This window comes from Opisthorchis viverrini, assembly GCF_000715545.1.
Source record: "Opisthorchis viverrini unplaced genomic scaffold opera_v5_128, whole genome shotgun sequence".
Taxonomy (NCBI): domain Eukaryota; kingdom Metazoa; phylum Platyhelminthes; class Trematoda; order Opisthorchiida; family Opisthorchiidae; genus Opisthorchis; species Opisthorchis viverrini.
In genome coordinates, this window is record NW_008751782.1 from 759,475 (window position 1) to 780,993 (window position 21,519).

Below are 21,519 nucleotides of genomic sequence, written 5' to 3' on the forward strand. Positions count from 1 at the left end.
CACTGTACGAGAGTACGCGGTTATTACAGCTGACAATGATGATGATGATGATATTCCCACTTCTATTGCAGATTCCTCTGGTGCAAGGTTCTAATGAGGTATTTTTCCCAAAGTCATAGCCTTGGCTGGAATTTATCCAAGATCTTTTTCCCAACAGAGAACGAAGAAGTGTAGTCTGTCAAATATTGAGGATCCGTTTGTGCTTCATTTTTGGGATTCCATCGGTTAGACCCAATCAACTTGCACTTGTTCGTCTCTCTACTTGCAGTTATCCTAACAGCGAGTGGATAAAAAACACCACATCCTCCGTACAATGTTCTGACCATGTTACTGGACGTCTCCGCTTCTATATATTTTTCGCTGCTTTCCTTTGCCATTTTGCTCCAGTTTGCTTATCAATAGCGTTTTTTCCGGCTAGGTTACATTACTCGAATCCGAAATCAAGCGTTCTCTACAATTCGTTGATTCGGGCAATACCAATTCTTCCGGTGACTCAGATGCCATGCTTCAGAGCTCGGATAAGGAGAATCACGCCCTCCCCACTCCTGTACTACCGCCTTCGTCCGTTGTGGCTGGTGATATGTCATCAAATGGGTTACGTACTGCCACTGAGCTGTTACATCTCCATAAGCAGGAAAAGTCTGTAGATCTGCTGCAAAATTTACTGACAACTCAGTACTTATCCGTCACCCAACCTACATCAGACTTACTGGATCAACTCTGTGCCCTCACTTTGGACGTACAGCCAGAAACCCCTCACGAGGAGTGGTTTCAAAGGACGTTTGCTCCTGTAAGCCTTTTTCTCTTATTGTTTCACAGTGTCTTCTGATCCAACTAACGACTGTCACCTGATAGCAGTATCGGTATTTCGGTCGAATGCTCATGTGTCTGAAGCTGTTTTCACCGGAACGACACCCGTTTTTTTTCTGCCGAGACCCTCTTGTTTTTGTCTTTTTATATCGTGTTTGAATTCCATTAGTGATATTCAGCTCTGCTTCACAAGGTTATGTATCAGCTACCATGTCGTACGCACCTTCAGGTTGACAATCAGTTTCGAGACAAAACTTGTTCTTATATTCTAGCGAGGCACCAGCAAACAGAGCTTCGTACACAGCATACTAGCCTTAATCCACATAGTGAAGCTGAATGAAAGTTTTCTTGCTTTTTGATTTTCGGACAATTGTTATCAGTCAGGAGAGATTTGGAAATTTTCGATTAAGATCTCATTTTGTAACTGAAGCTAATCTATGTTGAAAACAGCTATACAGCTGTTTCATCCTTATTAATTATCAACAGTTCAAGTCTTATATATGTGACTTTGCCACTCGCATATCAAAAGAAACGATTTGTTGTGGTTTTCGTATGTCCAGCATCACCATAGAAGTTTAGCACTCGAAATCCTGACTGTTGGTTATTCTGCGCCGCCCTTGAATCTCTACTCTTTTACACCCGTTTTCAGATCGTGTCGGAACTTCGCGAATCACTAGTCAACCCCACAGACCTCAACGATGCCAAACTACCCTTGATTCTGATGCGTCAATTGATGAACCAACTACACACTGTTCATCACTCACCAGGTGCCAGTCGTCTTAATCCTCGAGCGCAACCAACTGAGACTTCCCGTCGACTGGGAGTGGACATGCTTCCCCTAAACAAGACGTCGTTGGGCAACACGCTTAGTCTGAGTCTGTATCATCTCAGTCCGCAATTAGCCCGGATGCAATTTGGCAGCCTTGGTACAATACCTCATATCAATAGCAAAGAGGAGTATAACGTTAGTAATTCTGTCACCAGCAATAGTAGCATCCCACTTCCCGGCAGATTTGATTTGGAGTCAGCTAGTTTGTCCAGTCGAGTAGCCGTTTTACCCACGAAAACCCGACCGAAACGACTTTTGTTCCGTGCACAGAATGGTCACACCTATCCGTACTTGCTCAAAGGTCTGGAAGATCTCAGACTGGATGATAGGATTATGCGTCTGTTCGAACTGGTTAACCTTGCCATGACTCGACGTCCAACCATGGATACGGAACAATTCAGTCAAATTTGCGCCAGAACCTACGCAGTTACACCACTAGGAGTACGAGCCGGACTTTTACAAATGGTTCAGGGAGCTGCACCTCTCTTTGGTCTCTATAAACGTTGGCAAATCCGAACTAGTAAATTAGACGGTGATACCGTCCCATCCCAATCACCCAGTTTGACAGTAAGTGTCCCAAGGCCAGGAGAATTATTCCATGCTCGATTGAAAGATCTGCTACTGGCTGCCAACGTACCCTACCAGTCTCAGGTGCGCTCCAGTTGGCCGCTGGAGACGCTGAAAGAAGTGTTGAGGTCTCTGGAGTCAGAAACACCACCGGACTTGTTGTCACGCGAGCTCTGGGCAGCCAACATGTCTTTTGCTGCTTGGTGGCGTGCCACACGCACTTTTGCGCGTTCTGCCGGAATGATGAGCAGTTTGGGTTATCTTGTTGGTTTGGGTGATCGACATTTGGATAATCTATTGGTTGACTTCACTACGGGTCACCTGATTCATATAGATTATAATGTGTGTTTTGATAAAGGACGTACCTTACGGGTCGCTGAAAGAGTACCATTTCGGCTTACACAAATTATACGCCACGCCTTGGGCCCGGTCGCACAAGGCAACCAATGTCGTGGTTCCTTTAGAGTTGCCGCCGAAGAAACGTTGCGTGTGGCCCGTGAGATTCTGGACCCTTTGCTCACTCAATTGAAGGCATTTTTGATTGATCCGCTTATCGACTGGCAAACAAAGAAATCGACATCCATGCTGATCACCGATTTTACGCACCTTGGTGCTTATCTTGGCGGTGGTAGTTGGACGACAACCAAGCACCAGTCGGCAACGCGAACACGTAAACAACGTCGAATCGAATCTGAATGTCGTTTGTACAGTGGTCTTGTGGCTACGCGGCTTCTGGAGCTCGGTAACACACCCCATTTTGGAGCAACTATTGCTGCGCTGGGTCAGGTAATCACGCACCTTTCCGCTTGGCAAAAATGGAGAGCATCAGCCTTACTTTGTACCGCGACGGAACATTCTTACAGACTGCTTACCAACGCTAGTAGTACTGAACTAGAACACGCTGAGAACCGTTGTACTGCTTGTGAAGCTGTTTCACAAACACTGGTTGATCTACAGCAAGAATTGCGTGATCATGTGAATGTTTGGAAGCAGTGCACCTCAGAACATCGCGAACTGTTCAGGGAGCTGCTTGATCCTACTTGGCTGCCTAGTCTGCTAGCTGCCCAGGGTGATCTCTGTCCCGAACTATCCTTAGCGCTGACACAGTACCATGCGGTTGCCCGTGTATACCTGTCATATCCGTCTTTGTGCCCTCTGAATGCTTGCTGGACAGAACTCGTTCACACTCTTCAATCGACGATTAGCCTGTTTGTAGAAGAACCACTTTCAGATGCTGCTTTGGAATCTTGCCTGGATACCTTCAGTGATCATGGATGTATGCGCCCTCCAAATTCCTTTGATCCGATTCTTTTACGTGAACTGGAAAAGTCGGTACTCGAAACCCGTCGTTCGGTGGCGGAACTCAGGGACAACGTTGCGGAAGACGCTGGTCCGACAGTACTAATCAATGAACTTCAGTCTGTCATACGTCCCGAACTGGAAAACCTTCATCTGTTCATCTACGATCAAGGTCCTGTTGGAGTAACTTCCTATTGTTGGGCCCTAATAGACTACTTACCTGGTCTGATAGCCAATCTGCTTAGCCTTGAGACCGATCCACAGAACTGGGCATGTGTTGATGTTTCGTTGAACAATGCTCATGATCAGCCAACCAATTACCTGGAACAGTTATCCATGTTCGTTGAATGCCTTACAAGCTTGTTCAGCGTACTGCATCATCAACCAAGTGGCGCGTTTCACTTTACCGCCGGTTACGAAGCCGACGCTCGTCGCGAAACTGCCTTCCTACTCAGCGTCCGTGATGTTTGTCATTGTCTGGTTGGTTTAAAATTAAATCTAATTAGACTTCTATTACCAGCAGCAACTGATGCGTTGATTGATGTCACCGGAGATCTTGCTGAAGACTTCTCCAAATTTGTTGCGCGACATCTTGCAGAGTCAAATCCCACGAACTTACCCGACCTTGTAGGAACATACCTCGGTAACTGTAACCTCTCGGAAAACCCATCAGCTAGCCGCCTGCACCAAGTTCTGATAGCGGTGCATCTAGCACTCGTGAATACTGCTGCTCAGTTGGATGATATTGCTCAAAGAATCCGCACCTGCTCCGTAACAGCACTCGCCTGGTACTACGTCGATATATTGGCTCAGGCTACTGCAACTATGTTGTCCCGATGCAGTGAATGGCGCGAAGGAGCCACTTGCTTATGGGGTTGGGAGTCTTCCGGCACATGCAGTTCTCAAGCAGGATCCAATCCCTGTTCCTGGCTGGACGAGATTTACGCCTCAGGTATGATGGCGTTTGTCTCAATTCTGGACGATTGTAGAGCTCACTGGCAAGCCATAAAAACCGGGTCCGTTGATGTTCAGCAAGATATTCTGCTAACCCCGTTTTCTGCAACTGTCGATCGTTTTCTTGGTCGTCTGTCTTCACGCATTGCTCTGGCAAGTCTTGTTAGTTTGGCTGCTGGCCGCCTATTCTGCGCGCTGATTGAGGACACTGGAATATCTGTACGTCGCCTGGTGAACTCAAAAGTTGTCGGTGTGCCGGATGTGTTGTTTACTCCCTCAGCTGAAAAGCTTGTTGAGGCGGCTGGTTTGCAATTGTCAGTCAGTCATCCGATAGGGGTCCAGCATCTACGTGGCCCTGCGTCGAATCTCATATATCGTTTGGTAAATCGTGCCACTAGAGCGAACGAGCGTGCTTCTAAGGCGCTAAAGCTGGAACTGGCCGATAAACATTTGACTCACCTGAGCAGAAGTCTCGCTGCCTTCAGATGGATCCATACGCCTCAGTACAGTGCAAATGACACCGCTCAATTTACATCCGAACTGAATTTGGACTCAAAACCACAGCCTCTGTTTCCTTCGACTATTCGTGATGCGTTGACAACGATTGGGACAGCGATTGCGAATTACGAGTCAGTGTCCAAGGATCGATCGAAAAGTGAAACAGTCAAGCTAATTGATGTGGCGCGCTCCGTTCAGTTCTTCGAACAACTGAGGATCACGTAAGTCTGTTCACTTCCCTTCATTTTCTGTTATTTTCCGCACCGTATTACCGCAGTGCAGTTCACCATTTTCGTGCGTCACCACCTTCAGGCAGTAAACCTTTCGGTTATTTGAGCAGTTTACAGTTTCTGGAATTGAGGATGCGTTATTATCTGTTCGCGTTTACTATTAAAATTACTGCCAGCTTCCCTATCTCTGTACTTAGTATCCCTAATTTGGTCCAATCAGTTCCTTATTCCCCCTTCTAACTAGTCCGGGCGCTTTTGTTCCCACACGCCGTAATATTGAAATCTCAAATATCCAGAATGCTAGGATTTAATCATGTGTTAGAGCGCAAGTACTCATTATCCGTATCGAGCTCAAAGTTAGGTCGCTAAAACTATCCCTTTTTATTACCGGTTGTATTAATTATTTCCCTGTTGTGTAATCGCTTTCTCTAACTTGTTCCCTTCCGTGTTCAGCGGCCCCTCTAGTTGTTCTGCATATTACGTCTGTATGCAGCTGTTACACCAACTTAGGGAGGCTCTGACTGCGCAGAAACGAGTGTTGGATCAGCTCACCGAACTCGATCGGATCCTACTCAGTCTCAAGGTCAGTTTTACCGTCTCAACTTTTTTGAACCAATGCAGACTTAGGCGTCTGATCTGTGTGACCAATGCACGTTACTTGATTTACTCATCATAATTCAAGCGTGTCGTTATCCCCTTGTAGTGGTTCCAAAGTGATGTTTTCTTTGTCAGACCAGTCTTTCGGTTGCAGGATTCAGCTGCTTGTGTTTGACTTGTTACCTCTGGTTAGCCAAAAGAATACTCACAGTAGCTAGAGGCGTTTTCCATTATAGCATCCGTTACTTCACAACGCAATTTTGGCCAAATTTCTTTTGTTGCGGTTTCTATACACTAAAGGCTCTTGTTACGAGACCCCCCTATCTTGCGAACAATAGCGCTGTGGCTGTCCTCGAAACGAGATGACTCAGTGGTTAGAGCGCGAATTTACTGACCACAAAGTTCGCGGTTCGAAATCGACTTTCCGTCTTAGCCCTCTTGCTAACTTCGGATGACAGCAGCCAGACAACACAAGGGTGTTACAGCTGGACGTTTTCTCTTCAAAACGATAGTAAAGCATAGTATTTATTGCTAGTATGTTGCTATCAGTGGCGTTAATATTGATTATTACAATCTAATCAAACCTACTCATCGCGATAATTGCCAGATGCTGACTAGTTGTGGTTGATTTGTAATCCAAGACAAGTCACGTTCGTGGACTTGATTTTTTACTAAAAAACAAGGTGTGATTTCTACACCCAGAGAATTTTTCTGAATAGCTGAAGTAGAATGAATTGTTTACTAGTGTCGTTGCCAGTATGCCGAAAATAAAACTTCATGTCACCGTGAAAGGCGCATGACAGAAAAGCAATCCAGTGTCTATGGTACATATTTGACGGTAATTACTTTTGCCTCCTGTTAAACAAGACAACATGTTTGAGGATAAAGCAAAATATAATCAGAAATGCTTCTAGCTCACCTTCCTTTCGTTTGCCGCTCTGGTCATTGGGTCGGGGTTTTTCATATTTCCCCTGCATAGTGTCGCCTCGTTCATTGTAACTTTTACCTCCAATGCATAACTCTTGGATACTGGAGTGATGTTTTGGCGGCAATTGGTTGTACAGGCCTACATACAACAATGAAGCATCAGTGTTGAACATGGATGTTGATGATGACAGGAATCAAGTCCATGGTTGGCTCTTATTCTCCTTGTTATCGGTAGACCAGTTGGTAGACGGTTTGTAGTTGAACAGTATTTTGGTATCTGTAACTTAGTGTTTTGCCTCTGGGACCTTGGTCTGAGCTAGGCAAGATATCTGTAGCTTGTGAAAGCTACACTATTACCCTACCATATTCTCTGCTGTGGCAGCTTTTCTCTTCGTATGATTCCTTTCGACGTAAGCAGTCAAAAGCGGTGGTCCACGTAGCGCTGTTTTGTATTCAGGATTCAACCCCGTTTGCTATTCGAAGGCACCTCTTTGGGAACACAGCTGGTCTTCGAAATGAGCACTCGCTTTCCAGGTTGCTTGCCGAGGGAACCGCACCGGAAATAGGTCTGTGGTGTTAGACAGTGGATTGAATATACGCTCATCGAATGTTATTCCGGCGTCAGTGATGCCTAACGAAAAGCTGCAGCTACTTACTTTATGCGCCGCTTGACAACCTGTATGGTTTTTCCACACCAGTGAATCCATGGAAAAGTCCTTTTTTCGTTGGACATCTTGACGAATCTTACCGCTAACATCACTAGCCGTCTTGGTCCAATTTCTCCCCCGATGATTTGTTGAGATCACAGAACATGTGTCAGCCAGTATTCGCCCGCATATCTTAAGTATCATGTTAAAAACCCATCTTTTTTATCCATTTTGTAGAAGAAGTATGACCTCCAGTGGCCGGCTCAGGTGTGGCTGTCCACCAACTGCACTACGGAATCGAGTGGAGTATGTACTCTGAAAGAACAAATGGCTCTTGATGTTAGTACCGCCAAGATTACACTGAAGCATGCGTTGAAGCAGCTGAACAATACCCGCCATGAATTGCGTGTACACAACACTCAGTCCGTAACTGCGCCGAACAATGCCATAATAGAAAAGACTTTGGTGACCGCAACCTCCAGGACGGCTGGACCAGTCATCGTCGGTCGTCAGTCCCAGAAAAACAATGTTGGACAACCTACTTCTTTCAGTCTCATCGACTCCGGCTCGTTGCCTTCAACCAAACATTCTACCCTTGTCAATACCCTCCGAGTTACTTTGACAATGCTACAATGCGAAAGACTGTCTGACATTCGACAGCTCGTGAAGCTGCTAAGTAGATACGAGTTAGCAAGTGTTCACTTACTTTCTGAGAATGACCAACCGCCTGAGGCTACCGAAACTCTGTCATCTTGGTCCTCTTGGTTGGAAAGCCATCAGGCTTGGACACATAATGCTTCCCAGCTATTGAAAAAGGTGTCAAAGTTTGTTACCCAATTGGATACCAACCGCATACTTTCCACACTAGATCGCAAACGGCTAAATGCCAGTCAGCTACGTGAACTCGCAGCAGAAGCTGACCAAGCCGCGTCTATTCTAGCTGACTGCAATTTGGTAGCCAGACAATTTTGGTCAGACCTGATTCAGCCGTTGTTCGTCGCCATTCGTCGTACGGTGAAGTCGGATCCGCGCTTATGTAACACAATTGAAACCTGTTTCGAAGGCCTTGAGAACCGTTTTGTGTCGTTACTGGACCTGCTAAAATCGGAAACACCATCGGATAACGTAGCGGAAACCCCACGAATGGAGTCTAGTACACGTGATTCCAGAACACAACTTGTAAGTATTTTTCTACACTTCCCACCACCCGTCCGTCTGTGATTTTTAGTCGTTCAATTGACCTCAGTTGCCCTCGAAGTTCCGATGTAGTCATTTCGAATAATAAATAGGCCCGAGATCTAAAAATACTATAGTTCGGACTATAGAATCTCTAAGCAACCAGTCAGTTTGATTATTGTCGGTCTGGGTGGAAACTCTCTCTGCTTTTTGTTCCCACTATAGATGTTTCATGTTTGAAACTCTCTGGGTGTAATAGAGAGTTGTTCCAGTGTGCACCATATTTACTTTGGTGCCACAATAAAACTTTGGTCCAGCTAAAGCGCATATTACTTCGGTCCCAGGGTACGCTACACGAATGTGAAAACATGAGTTAATACCTCCGTAATATCAGGAGAACTACTGTCGTGGTCCTCGCCTTCCACGATACTGAATGTCAACAGTGTTCCCTCAGCCGTGCGCTCTGGGCCGTTACGTAGTTAATTATCTACCGTACACTAAACGGTGTACCAGAAGGTGACATTTTTATTAGTGTGTAGATTTCGTCCCGAGAAGCACAGTGCTTCTCGGCTTTTCAGCATAGACTGGCTTCACTTACAGGACGAAATCTCCTCACACTACCAACAATTTTTATTAGTCTCACTGAACGTCCTTTAAACTTACTAACGATAATCCACTTGAAACAGGGATGTTCACTTCTCCTTCAAAAGCTTCAAGTTCTTATAAACGTGTTTTGAATGAATGGCACAATCTGCACTAGAAATCCAAATATCGGTGTTCACTGTGAAGGTGTCTGTTCAACAAGGTAGCTTATGTTGGTATCTGTCCGGTTACATGTGTATAGTGTAGTTATGTGGTGACGATCACTCAGTGCCTTTGTGTAGTTATTTTAGAATTCATCCTCACATCACTCTCGTTTAAACAGTTATCCTCCCGTTTTGGTGCAACCATTCTTGTGAGTCCACACCAAGCGGAAGAAGCACTGGACCCGAGTTTTGAACTCCGCACATCTGAAATGCTAGGCCGGTGTGTTACCAATACATCGCCAGCACACGCTTGACGCATCTGAAATGGCAAACGTGTCAGTGCTTCAGCGACGTGATTGGTTTGCCCGGTTGCTCGAACGATGACCCAGTAACTGTCTTGGTTGTTTTGATCGATTGTTGACCCATCTATCAGGACTACTCAACCAGGTAGCGCCCCAAACGCTTGAAACCTGACAAAGAAACTTCGTATTAGTTGTATGTGGTTGCGTTTTCAAGCGTCCGTGGTGCTCCCTGACAGGGAAGTCCTGGCGGATGGGTCAGTCGATCGACACAACCAGGACCGTTACTGGATGGTCGTTCGAGCGCCGGGCCAACCAATCACATTACTCAAGCGTGAGTATACTCGTCTGTTCAGACACGAATATTCAGGTACGTCCAGCGTCTGCAGTAGTAGACGTCTGCTCGCATGTCAGATATGCGGAGTTCAAACCCCTGCACGGCCATGGGTATACATTGCTGCGCATGTCAGTATGCGGAGTTCAAACCCGTGCACGGCCATGGGTATACATTGCTGATTAGCTCTAATGAGGGCGAAACTCGCGTAGATTAATATTTCTACCAGCCACAGCCGCATCAACGTTCGCCCTTAACCGGATTGTCAATCAAGTAGACGGATTTGGCGGACAAGTACTTTCGAGGCTGTATAAATTATGTACCGTTCAGTAACAACGGTTCCAAACTATTGACATATTGTGGGTTAGGAGTTCCAATTTGACAGTAATGCCTTTGTCTGTGATGACGATCGTTTTCGCGTGGTTTGTACTCCCTTTCGAAGCGTGGCGAACAACCTCAGTTTATGTGATACTCATCAGTTAATCCACAGTTGCTTCGATACAATGGCGGTATCCATAGTAAACGGAGAACAAACTGACAAACATCCCAAAACTTAAACGTGCTAAATGGACCCTTCACTCATCCTAGCATTTCTCCGACAAAGACGTTCATGAACAGCATCCAGACCTGCTCGGGAGCCGGTTATTTGTTCCTAAGACTAGTGGCGCAAGGTCAGGCCGGTTTGTCGCTCCTTAGAGTGTGGTCAAATAGTCTAATAGATTATGTATCCGTTGATCTTTCCAGTATTGTCGTCTCCGCACTCCGCAAATTGGTCAAAAGGCACATATTTCTTCCATCAGGTGCTGTCTATCGATTTCATAGCACCTCCGTTCAGCCAGGGTTGTAAGCGCTTTCTTTACATCAAGTGGCACTGGGAGTTAGGCCTTGACCTTGACTAAGGAATTCAGAATTTGTTGGATCAGCCTTTCTGGAATGGCATGATTGATGCAATTGGATTAATAGAAATTACGCGGCTGTCCAGCTTTTGGATTCTTGCGTTTAGCTTTCGCCGATGCCTCTGAATCAGTAAGTTTTGCAGAGTTTGCAAGCGGGGGAATAAAGTTCTGTTGTTCGACCGCGGACCAACACTTCGCTAGACTTCCGGGATTGTACAGAATACTGCGGTTGCATCTAATGCTGTTTATCGAAGATCGAAGCAGATGTGAATACTTGTGAACAGTCACTTCGTATGAAGGCTGGCGTTCCTCACTTCAGAAAACCTCCAGCTGTATGATCCAAGCTAGCTCCGATGTACATAACAGTTTATTAAACAACCTGCCCACGTGTATATCTTTGTAATGTACTACTCATAAGGCTGCTGAAAATCCAGCCCACGACCGGTTTCGCCCTTCTTGGGGCTCATCAGGTAGGCCCACATGCTTCATCTGGTGTGATCTGACCACCAGCGCTACAAAAGAGTTACAGACCGGTCTGTCTATCAATTTGGAACTGTAGCACAGTTTATTTCCAGAGATTATAAGCTGCCATTATGTTGAGGTATATATAGGTTGATTAGCGAAGGCTGGCATGAATACCTGAACCATCATGCAGTGTAATCTTCACGGCAGAAACCACATTGTCTACTTGAGAAATGTTCGTACGGGGGTGGAGCTACGGCGGCGAAGCATCATTGTTGAATTCTGATATGCTGTCGATGGTGATAATGTTGGGTGAAGCGCCAGCACCAACCAGTTCCCTTGCTTGCGATAGCTTGTTAAGTTGTCCCAACATCTCACCATAACTGCGGCACGTATCACTGCATGTTCTTGATCAACCTAAAAAAACGTTCAGCTGAATACCCTTTCGGTGCCTAACTGCCATGCCAGCCGAAGGGCTAGGATCCTGCCAGGTTGTCCAAGCCCAGACATGAGAAGTCGAGATGCAGAGGTCGGGTTCGTACCATGGACCTTCCAGTCAGTAAATTTGCGCTCTAACCACTGAGCCATCTCTAGCCTGATAGAGTCTCAAAGCGATATTTAACACAAATTTAGTGCCAGTCGAAGGACTTCTTGTTTGGTTATCCGCCGACCTGGACGGTTTGTGTCAATAGCAAAACGTTGCCTTGCAACAAACCCATCGATTGTTTGCCAGATCTTTCGTCTGTTGTTTTTTCGTGACCGGTTTTTTCTATATTTTAGAAATTGGAACCTTTCGAAAAACCTCTCAATCTGTATGCACTCAACGTCTGGCGTCGTGTTCGAAGCCGTATTTCCGGTTGTGATCCAATGCTCATCCCTCATCGTGGTGCCACTCGTTCACAAGCGCTCTTGGATGCTGAGAACACGGACCCAACCCCGACTCCGTTATCCGTGACCGAACAAGTTGACTTGTGCATATCCGCCGCAACGGACGTTGAGAATTTAGCCCTCATGTACGAAGGTTGGACCGCTTGGGTGTGATTCGAAGAAAAGCTAACAGAGGGTGCCCCTCACCGTCTCTTATCATCTCACATCTGTTCCGTTCAGATTTACCAGCGGTTCTACCAGTACAAAAGAGTCAGTGTGGTCGTGCCTGCGACGTCAGTGGCACAACACACGCAGGCTATGCGTTCAACGACACCAGAAGTTCTGCTACTACCACAGTCGCCACTTTACCACCACTATTATCCACCACCCAGAAGAGAGCATACGCAAGCACAGGCACGAAATGTTGGAATTTCAGGCCGCTCTATTCAGTCTGTCTAATAAAAATTGACCGTTCTGGTCGGTTCATCGGTTAGCCGGCCCAGTCGCGCGAGTCTTTGTTCCATTCACGTCCTTCGGGCAACCAGTCATCTCAAAGCCAACCAGTTTACCTCCCAGTCACTATGCGATAGTACCAACCAGCGTGTTTGTGTGTGTGTGTGTACGTGCTTGCCCAGCACCCGTGGACAGCGGGGGGAGAACTTGCGAGTTTTGCAACCGCCGAAACATGGTTGAAGGTTGATCTTCACCAGCCAAATGACATTCATGTTGCGACTAATACGAAAATGCTCCCATCTTTTTTTAAAATACTATTTTAGTTTTGAACATCCTATTCGTGATCCTGTGCATCGCTCTACGTACAATACTTGGTTTATTTTCCCGCATCCTACTCGCGCATTTGCACCAACAGACCTTATTCATTTGTTTGTTTATTCTGTCATCACCCGTCCTCTTCGTTATCCTTATCCATGTTGTGACGGTATTTGAAAGGCACGCTGATTTCTCGTCCCACGAGGTAAGTATTTGTAAACTTCAACGTTCGTTTGATTTATTAGGCCACCAATAGTAAATGTTTCGAAGTGCACCACACAAGTCCTCGTTATCTTGCTCTGCATGATACCCCTTTCTGGGAATCTGATTTTACAAACTTTGGGGGAAATACCCAGTTATGATTATTCTGAGCAGTAGATGGCTTGTTTTGGTGTGTTTCATCATTCATCGGGTCGAAAAATTATTCTAACCTCTGCATCGTAAGATAAGGCAGATGTGTGCGGCCCGTACTGTGTTGCGTTCTCTTACTACTCCCGATCAACTACCTGGGTCGGTGTAGTATTCAATGCCGTTGGTAACCGGTTTGGACGCCACTGCAGTGGCGTGAAAATACCCCAGGCAACAGCTCCAAAGGAGTGGCGCCGTGCTCGTGCAGTGTATGGGTGCCTGTTATCTATGCCATTGTCAGCCGTGTTCTACTCTATCGGTGTGGACAATCCACTTCGGAGCGTTAGGAAGCCCCATTATCACCGAGACGAAATGCCTGGAAAAGATAGTTTCAATATAAGAAGTCAAGCTAGTAACTGCTTGGAGGGCAAGGGAGCAATATCACTATTCGGAATGACTCGCTAATTGAGGAGTGGATCAACTCTGGAAGGTTTTTTCTTTGAACCCAAACTGGGCTTTTCCATTTTTCCTGTCTAGACATGACCCAACTGACCGTATCTCAGCTCTCATCCATCCTTCAAGTTGCACACCAGCTATGCACCGAAGGAGTGGTATATTTGAAAAGAAATGTCAAAACTTGGTCCCAACGATGCTGATCGGTCACGAGTTGTCAATATCCACGTCACCGTTGTTGCTTTGTTCTGTCTTCAGAGTTTGTAAACGTCTCCGCGTCTATGCTGAAACTCGGCTTTTCTTAGTGTAACTGACCGGCAAATGATCACCCCGGAATACAAATGATCTTACGTGCCTTCGGTAGAGCTCGTCGTCTACAACTCAGCAAGCTATTTATTTCGCTCTTACATGTTCAATATGTTTCAGTATTTCCCTAGGACGATACAGTGTTTGCGGTTCTACTACTTCTACTACTGTTTCCGGGTAAAGTAGTTTTCAAACAGTACTTATCACCTTGAAACTTTAGAACACGGTGTATACACATGTACTTCAATCGGAGCGAATGGATTTACCAGTTGGCGACTATATGCTTGTTCGGATCACTCATTCAAAGATGTTTTTTATCAGAAATTATGTGTCACTATCCCTCCGTGAAATGTCCATTTACCGCAACCATTACTACAACGCTGCTTTATCTCGGAGACGGACAGTTGCAAGCCTCCAACTCTGCTTTTCGAAACGGCACATGAAAATGTCGATAAAAAGGGATGTCCGCCGGGGTGTTTATCCCAATGATCCTATGGAGATTCATATTGGGTTCCGTGTCTACTCGCCTGGGCCTCAGTACGTGCGTCAATACAACTGAGGCTATGGTAGTTTGACGTCTCTGGTTCCTACACATAGCACGCTGTGCGCCTCTAGGAATGATGTCCGACCGTACAAATGAATTCGTCTTACCAGTTTCACAAGTCCAAGTTCGATAACCGACAATAACCATGAAAGCCAAGAAAAAGCACTGCATGGCTCCGTCGATTTTGCTTGAGGTTTATTCTAGAATACAGTAGCACTGTGGAGGGGCAGGTGTGTATACGAATAGACTTGGAGAAACGCTTGTTTGTTATCGCTTTAGTCCGTCTCCCAAGAATCATTTCGGAATTACATGGTATGAAAATGAAGCCGCTTTCCGCAACGTACAGTGGAAATAAGTTTTGATATATGCTGGAGATGAAGGTACTCAGAGGATACCCTATTCTGATACAAGCCCTCGGCATCCGTTTCAGCTGTCTAGTGGTAATCTACCAAGATATCCGTGTGTTAATTTTTCTGGTCGACCCAAATGTGACCTTGCCTCAGTAGACCGGTCCCAACGAGTGTGAATGTTGATTCCATTCCCTGAACTTCTGCACTTAACGCAAGCTCTTTGTTCGGTGGCGTTTGCTGATGTTATAATCGTCCCACTTCATGTGACCCTTGCTTTTGTTGTCAACATATGTCACTGATGACGTGACCAATGTGGCCGTCAGCTAGTTGTATCAATGGTGGGTTTACTCAGTTGTTGCCTGCTTCCTGTACGGCATGCTGAGTGTACTGTAAACTTACGTGTAAAGTTTCGTTTCTGTCTCCATTTATCAGTTTTTAGTCTCATCACTTCATGTCCGTGCTGTCAAAGCTTCATTCGGGTGCTATAACGGCTCAGATTGAACTGCATGTGACATTGCCTATCCTGGCAGCTGTTCATTTCAACCAATCAATCTATTAGCTATAAACCGTGTGCCATAGGCACATTGGAATTGAGTACAAGTTTTCTGTATCTCTGTGCCCTCTTATCCTGTTTCCTATGGTTCGTATCCTTCTGTCCTTCCACTACTGAATTCCCTTTGGCATAGAACAAGAACACTGGACTGAAATTCAGCTTACACAACTAGCATATATGAGTGACTTTTATTTTCCTTATTTCTCCGAATGTATAAAGGCCTCGTTCAATTGGACAATTAGATAATGGGTTATCATATTCAGGCGTTTTCAGTAATTTCCGTCGGTAACAAAAACCGAATTTGCGGGACATAGATATCTGATCTAGTTGTGTCAGATTGCGCCTACCCAAATGCGACTGTTGCTGAGTTGCGCACACCTATGACTGGCTCAGTATAACTCAAAGCTATTTTGCATGATTTACAGGTTACTTCTGGCGGAAAGACGTGGGGCTTAAAACTCTTGTGGGTTCGTTTCATCTACGCGTGCTGCCTGAGCTAGGCTAACGATGCTACCCAGTAATCAGCCTGTAAGTGACGCAGTTTCGGGCTGTGATGTGGGTGTGCTTGATCATTGTACTCGTTATCACCAGAGAGCAACATCGGTGTTGACAATGATGCATCATTGCCGAACAATCACAAGGTTTATTTAGCCATATTTGACGCCTTTGAGTGAAATAATGAAAAGCGGTATGGGGGTGCCTACAGCTCACAACGCTCAATCAGACAGTCGGGGAGAAACTAACAATGAATGCCACTAAGGTAAATGAGTCGTAGTTTCGTGCAATGTTTCCATTCAAGTGCGGGGAAGTTCACGAGGGTCCACCTTGGATGATGTTTCACATCAACAGCATCCAAACCCTCGGTTTCTTTTTCGCGTTCTTTCGTCATGTCACGTCCACCTCGCAGCGTACACCATTCTCAATGAGGCACAAAGAACATCAGTAGACGATTATTCGGGTTGCATACTGCTGGTCGGGACGCCGCAGTTGACGTTACTGAGTGTCTTCTGCGACCGAAATATCTGCTGCACAGCCGTTACGAATTTGCCGAGACCTGACAATACCAGCAACGATTCTGAAGGTCGTCGGTCCCCAACACAGCTCTTACCGTAGCCTCGTGCACGTGACTCGAGACCCACTGATATGCCATTTTGACGCCATGAGTGACGTGAATCCGCAAACGCTCTTCGGGCCTTCTAGGAAAATCAGCCGCTGTGACTTTCATGCTGGATGATTCAGTTCACTGGATGCCGTATCTGGGTGTCTTTCTCTGATGTCACTCAAAGTGTGGAAATGCGGTTAAGCTGCATGACGAGAAAACACGTAGTAGTCCGAATCGTGCCTCGAGGACTGCATCCTGGAATGTGTTGACGTCAAATTAATGTTAAATTACTCATATGCGCAAGCCACCTGCATGTGCATGTTAGCGGATGGTCAACTTATGCACCCCTTTTGGCGCGGATATAGACCGTGTATCACGGCAACGTATGGATGACGTAATCAATTTTCTCTCCAACTCTTGATTTCGGTCACCCTTATAAATTCGTGTGTCCATTTGTCTGAGCTTGATTTTACCTGAGAGTAGGGTTCATACAGGTCATCCTGATTTTACCGTAACCCATTGACCAGTTGACTTGCATCAAAACCAATATTTTGAACTTTTCAGCAACAATTTAGTAGGAAAAATAACGTTCTGTGAAATTTACGAAGCGTTTTTGTCCCGATGAGAACTTGGTCCGTCAATCGAACCAGACACAAGTAAACGTAAAAAAGTTGCACAACAGACAAACCCATTCCCGTAGGGTTGGCACCAAACCGAGTGGCTGCTACCGTTTTTACTTGGAAACTTTTGTCAATCCCTCGACCCCACACAGCATTTGTTGTCGCTTCGCATCCAACACCGTTTGTTTCAGCGTAGCAGATGGCACTAGTCTGTTGGGTTAATCTCTTCATGTCCAACATAACAACTCGAGTGTTCCCGCTCTTGCAGATTGGACTGGACAATATGAGGTTCGCGCTGATTTGGTCACTTGGAACCCAAGTGAGAGTTAGAATCGACTTTGCATTAACAACTTGAGAACGCCAATATGATCTATTCACCCGTCATCACCATGGCCGTAATACATTCCGGGATGTCCATCTGCCCACCTTAATACTAGTGAGCGCCCAGCCTTCGCTAGTTTTCAAACAGACGAAACGCACCACGTCGCGGCATCCGCAGTCTAGGATGACTGTTGGACATTATACCAGAAAACAGTGGTGTTCGTACACTTCTGGTAAACCTGATGAGCAATATGTTTGAAACCCTCTAACTTACCTACAGTCCTTTTTCCCAGCGCTCCACTGTTGCCGACCGCAAGAATTCAACACAATGTCTGCTCTTATGGACTCTGGCGTCATCAGCCTATTCAGAGGGTCTTTTCCGGTTGACGTCAGAACTAGTACAAGTCTGATGTCACCGATATATATGCATACCTTGTGCAGTGCAAATTATGTAACATTTTAGTCCACCTGTTATAATTCTATATCAATATTCTGACAGGTCCCCGTCGATGATTAAGGACTCCGGAACTTTTGCGTGTATTCGAAAAAGGCTACTCTGCTTTCATTACGATTTCCTTCTACTTGCATAGCATTTTAGAGTCACTTTCCGTTTCTGTTTGAAGACTTACATAAGTTTCCTTATCCTTGGGGTGTTTCGACGCTGTCTGTGCTCTCTGTTTAAGCTCCTGAGGATAAGCTGTTGATAAAAAATTTAACAGATCCTGTCGGACGTCCTGGAAATAGAAATAACTAATACAGCTCATTCTTAATAAGAATGTTTGCGTTTTGTTTGATCCGTGATCGAAAGTTATGGTTCAATTCAAGAAGAAAACTAGGCGCCTTGCGAGTATTTTTCTCCGATGTTCTAGTGTTGAAATTTGGAGCCTGACACCTTTGCGAGCTAATAAGAGCATGAGTTGCCACCTTTATATATGGCCCTCGAAGTCACTTCTGTGACATTAGGTGATTTTACCTCTGTCGATTGCATTGTTTGTCCCTCCTAGTTAAACAGAACAGGGCAATGTAAAGTTGTTCACAAATAGTGTCGGCGATTATCAGGCATGACCCAACTTGCAAAATAAAGGTAATTGAGTAAGTTTTAACTTACAGGGACAGCGTCTCTGTCTAGGATCATAGAGATGTCCAATCAACTGCTCGTTCACACTCGCCAGAGAAACACCCAGAATGCCGAGAAACCACTGCAAGAACACACTCGGCGCGTAACACAAGAGCTGATCTGCTCGGAATTCTCCTGTTCATGTAGTTAGTTGGAAAATTCCTAGAAACATCGGATCATTTGGTATAAGACATTAAGTAGGACATATGTGGATGTGATCTATCAGAGTGGCATAAGTGAGTACCGCAGTTCTGTTTGGGCTGCCGACCAGGATACATTTTCGGCTCAGGCAAAGCAGGCAGTTGTCTTCTGCTCCCACCTAATAACTAACCTGGATCAGTGTTCAACTATTGCATGGTGCGGTAGTTCTGATACGCGACTATCGCCCTTAGTCGGTGAGGGACGCTCATGTATACTCATCAAAGCTGCTGCAACTTGACAAGGAATAGTGTAAACATATTTTTTTATCAGAACTTGTTGAACGCCGGTGTACCCTTGGTGATGTCAGAAAATACGTTACCCAAGCGCGATAGGTTTTGGCTTTTCCTTCAACCGAGTCTTCACTTGACCGGTATCTCATAGTAAGAAATATCCTTGGCATACACTGCGTTTTCAACTGTTCAGTTGTTCCCGTGTGGTCTGACAATCATGGGCCACTAGTTTGAAACTGCTCCCTCTGGTCTCATTTCTTTCGGGTTACACCGGATACAGGATATTCAAGTAGATGCACATGTTGCTCAGTGCAAACATGTGAGATTGCTTACTGTGCCGGTGGTCGGTGACATAGTTCGATTTGATAAACCAATCTGAAAACGGATGTCGACTCACTGTGTGCTTATATACCTGATTGTTCTCTCCCCCCCCCCTCATCTCCCTTCCAATCTGCTAATTTTTTCTGAGTTAACTTATAGCGTAATGATTCTGTTCGTTTCATCGACTATATTTATCTTTGTTTCACCTGCACTTCAGATCAACAGGTCTGTGAAGACGTCACTATTTTGCTGACTTGTTTCGAAACGGTCCGTCTCTCTCCCCTCATTCCATCCATCTACTTCAATGGAAGACACAACAACTTTATCTTTGGATTTACGCCATGCCCAGTATCCTACCGTTTTGTGTGACCTGTGTGGTTTAATGCGCGTTGTTATATAGCCGCTCACTTTTTGTGTCTCACTTCCTGTATGTGTAGATTTTCTCCAAATTTCATCGTAATAATAAACTTCCTGTTTTTTGTCATCCCTGGTAATGTGTTCCTTAAATGAGGTCTGTCGATGTGTGCCCGTCGGAGTTAGTTTTTTCCCCCGATGTATTGGCTTGTTTTAGTGGTCTCTCCTTGTGGTCAGTCTGTGAGCTGGCTGTTTGACTGACAATCCGTCTTGTCGCCACATAATACGGTGACCCCAAAATAAACGGCTAGCGTGTAGGATTGCTAAATTTCCTCAGGGGCGATTCTCACTGAGGGATGGGAAGCGTGTAGATCAGCAAAACGGATCAATGATAGTCTATTATCGGTAGAATCTGCCTTCCGAGATGATGTTCGCGCGACCGTGGGCAGATTGCGATGTAAAAATGGGAACAGCCTTATTTAGTGATTCAATCATTGTGGTCGAGTGTCAGAGGTTTAGACACTTCGGACAGGCCTTCAAAACCCCAATATTCATGTCTTTCGAAACGAGAGTCTCTCACCTGGAATATGCAGGCGGCATTGTTCTCATTATTTAAAAAAGAGCAGAAAGCTCAAGCATTACTTGGAAAGCCTACCAAGGTCATCCAATGCTTCGCACCCACAAAGTGTAGAACGTAGTCTTTGAACATGCCTCTAAAAACCCAGGGAGTAACACTAGAGGTTGTGGAACAGTATGCGTATCCCGGAAGTCGTATTAGCTCTGATGTTAATGTGGCAGAAGTGAGCGCGTGAATCCCAAAGGCCGTAACTGCGTTTGCCGATTCGCGCCATATGTGACGCCAAGAAAGGGTTTACTGTCTCTAAGGACGCGTTTATCAGACTACAGTGCGTCCTGTACTGTAATACGGCTGCAAGCTTGTCCACTTCGGGCGGAGGATATGGGACACCTTCAGGTCTTCGACTAACTATATCTTAGAACTATAGTGGGAATCGACTGAAATAAGCGAATTCGCAATGACGGTGGACGTAATATAGGCAGAGAGTACTTCGCTCAAAGAATGTATTCACTGCAAGCTCTGATAGCTAGATATGCCTGGTTACCGCCTGCCCAGATAAGTATTATTTTCCGTGTCCAATCCGGAGTGATTAAGACTTAGAGGTGGACAAAATTTGACATGGTACAGGGGAATGAAGGATGCTACGAACAGCTTGGCTGCTGTCCGCCCTCCAGGATGAGGTCCACGTGTTTGGCTGCGGACAATGCACGAAATAGCGGCTACTTGGTTCAAGTAGCGCCCGTGCTTTCCGTCTTGTATCCAGATTGATTGAGTGTTGCAGTTGTAGGCATCCCGGGTATTTTTCGTGGGCCAGCCCTAGGTTCATCCCTTCCCCATTTCTTTTGAGTATAAGGTTTTGTCGAAGTAAATTCGCATAGCTGTTCGGCAGTGAAGCACCGGTGTTGTCACCAGATATTGCTGTCAATGCCCTGCACATAACTGAGTGACGCAAAATTGGCTATCTACTTTGTCTAAGCGTCCTCGATCTTTGCCTGTTATCGCTACGGTCTTGCCTTTTTTAAAGGTAATACCAGGATGTACTATTAGGGCGCTAGAGCCTCGTCCATTACTCGTGCTTTCACGTGACTGATACAGGAGGGCTTTAATATCGCGGGTAGACACAAGGACCTTGGCTAGATTATGAACGCCGCGACAAAATTGCAAGACCGCCATGTTTTCAGGGATTTGTAGTTCCACTTTCGAGATGTGCTACCCA

The 21,519-nt window shown here is 45.6% G+C and overlaps 1 protein-coding gene across 1 annotated transcript in view; it reads left to right on the top strand.

The window, feature by feature from the left end:
- T265_06209 (hypothetical protein) overlaps positions 1-19,840 on the top strand; it is a gene marked incomplete at both ends in the record, with an annotated part of 41,767 nt that extends 21,927 nt beyond the window's left edge. The window contains 6 exons of the mRNA XM_009171417.1: positions 419-790; positions 1,460-5,178; positions 5,641-5,770; positions 7,596-8,537; positions 12,052-13,111; positions 19,590-19,840. Of these exons, the coding sequence (XP_009169681.1) occupies positions 419-790; positions 1,460-5,178; positions 5,641-5,770; positions 7,596-8,537; positions 12,052-12,312 (5,424 nt within the window). The remainder of the gene's footprint in view (positions 1-418; positions 791-1,459; positions 5,179-5,640; positions 5,771-7,595; positions 8,538-12,051; positions 13,112-19,589) is intronic.
- Between the last annotated feature and the right edge of the window lie 1,679 nt (positions 19,841-21,519).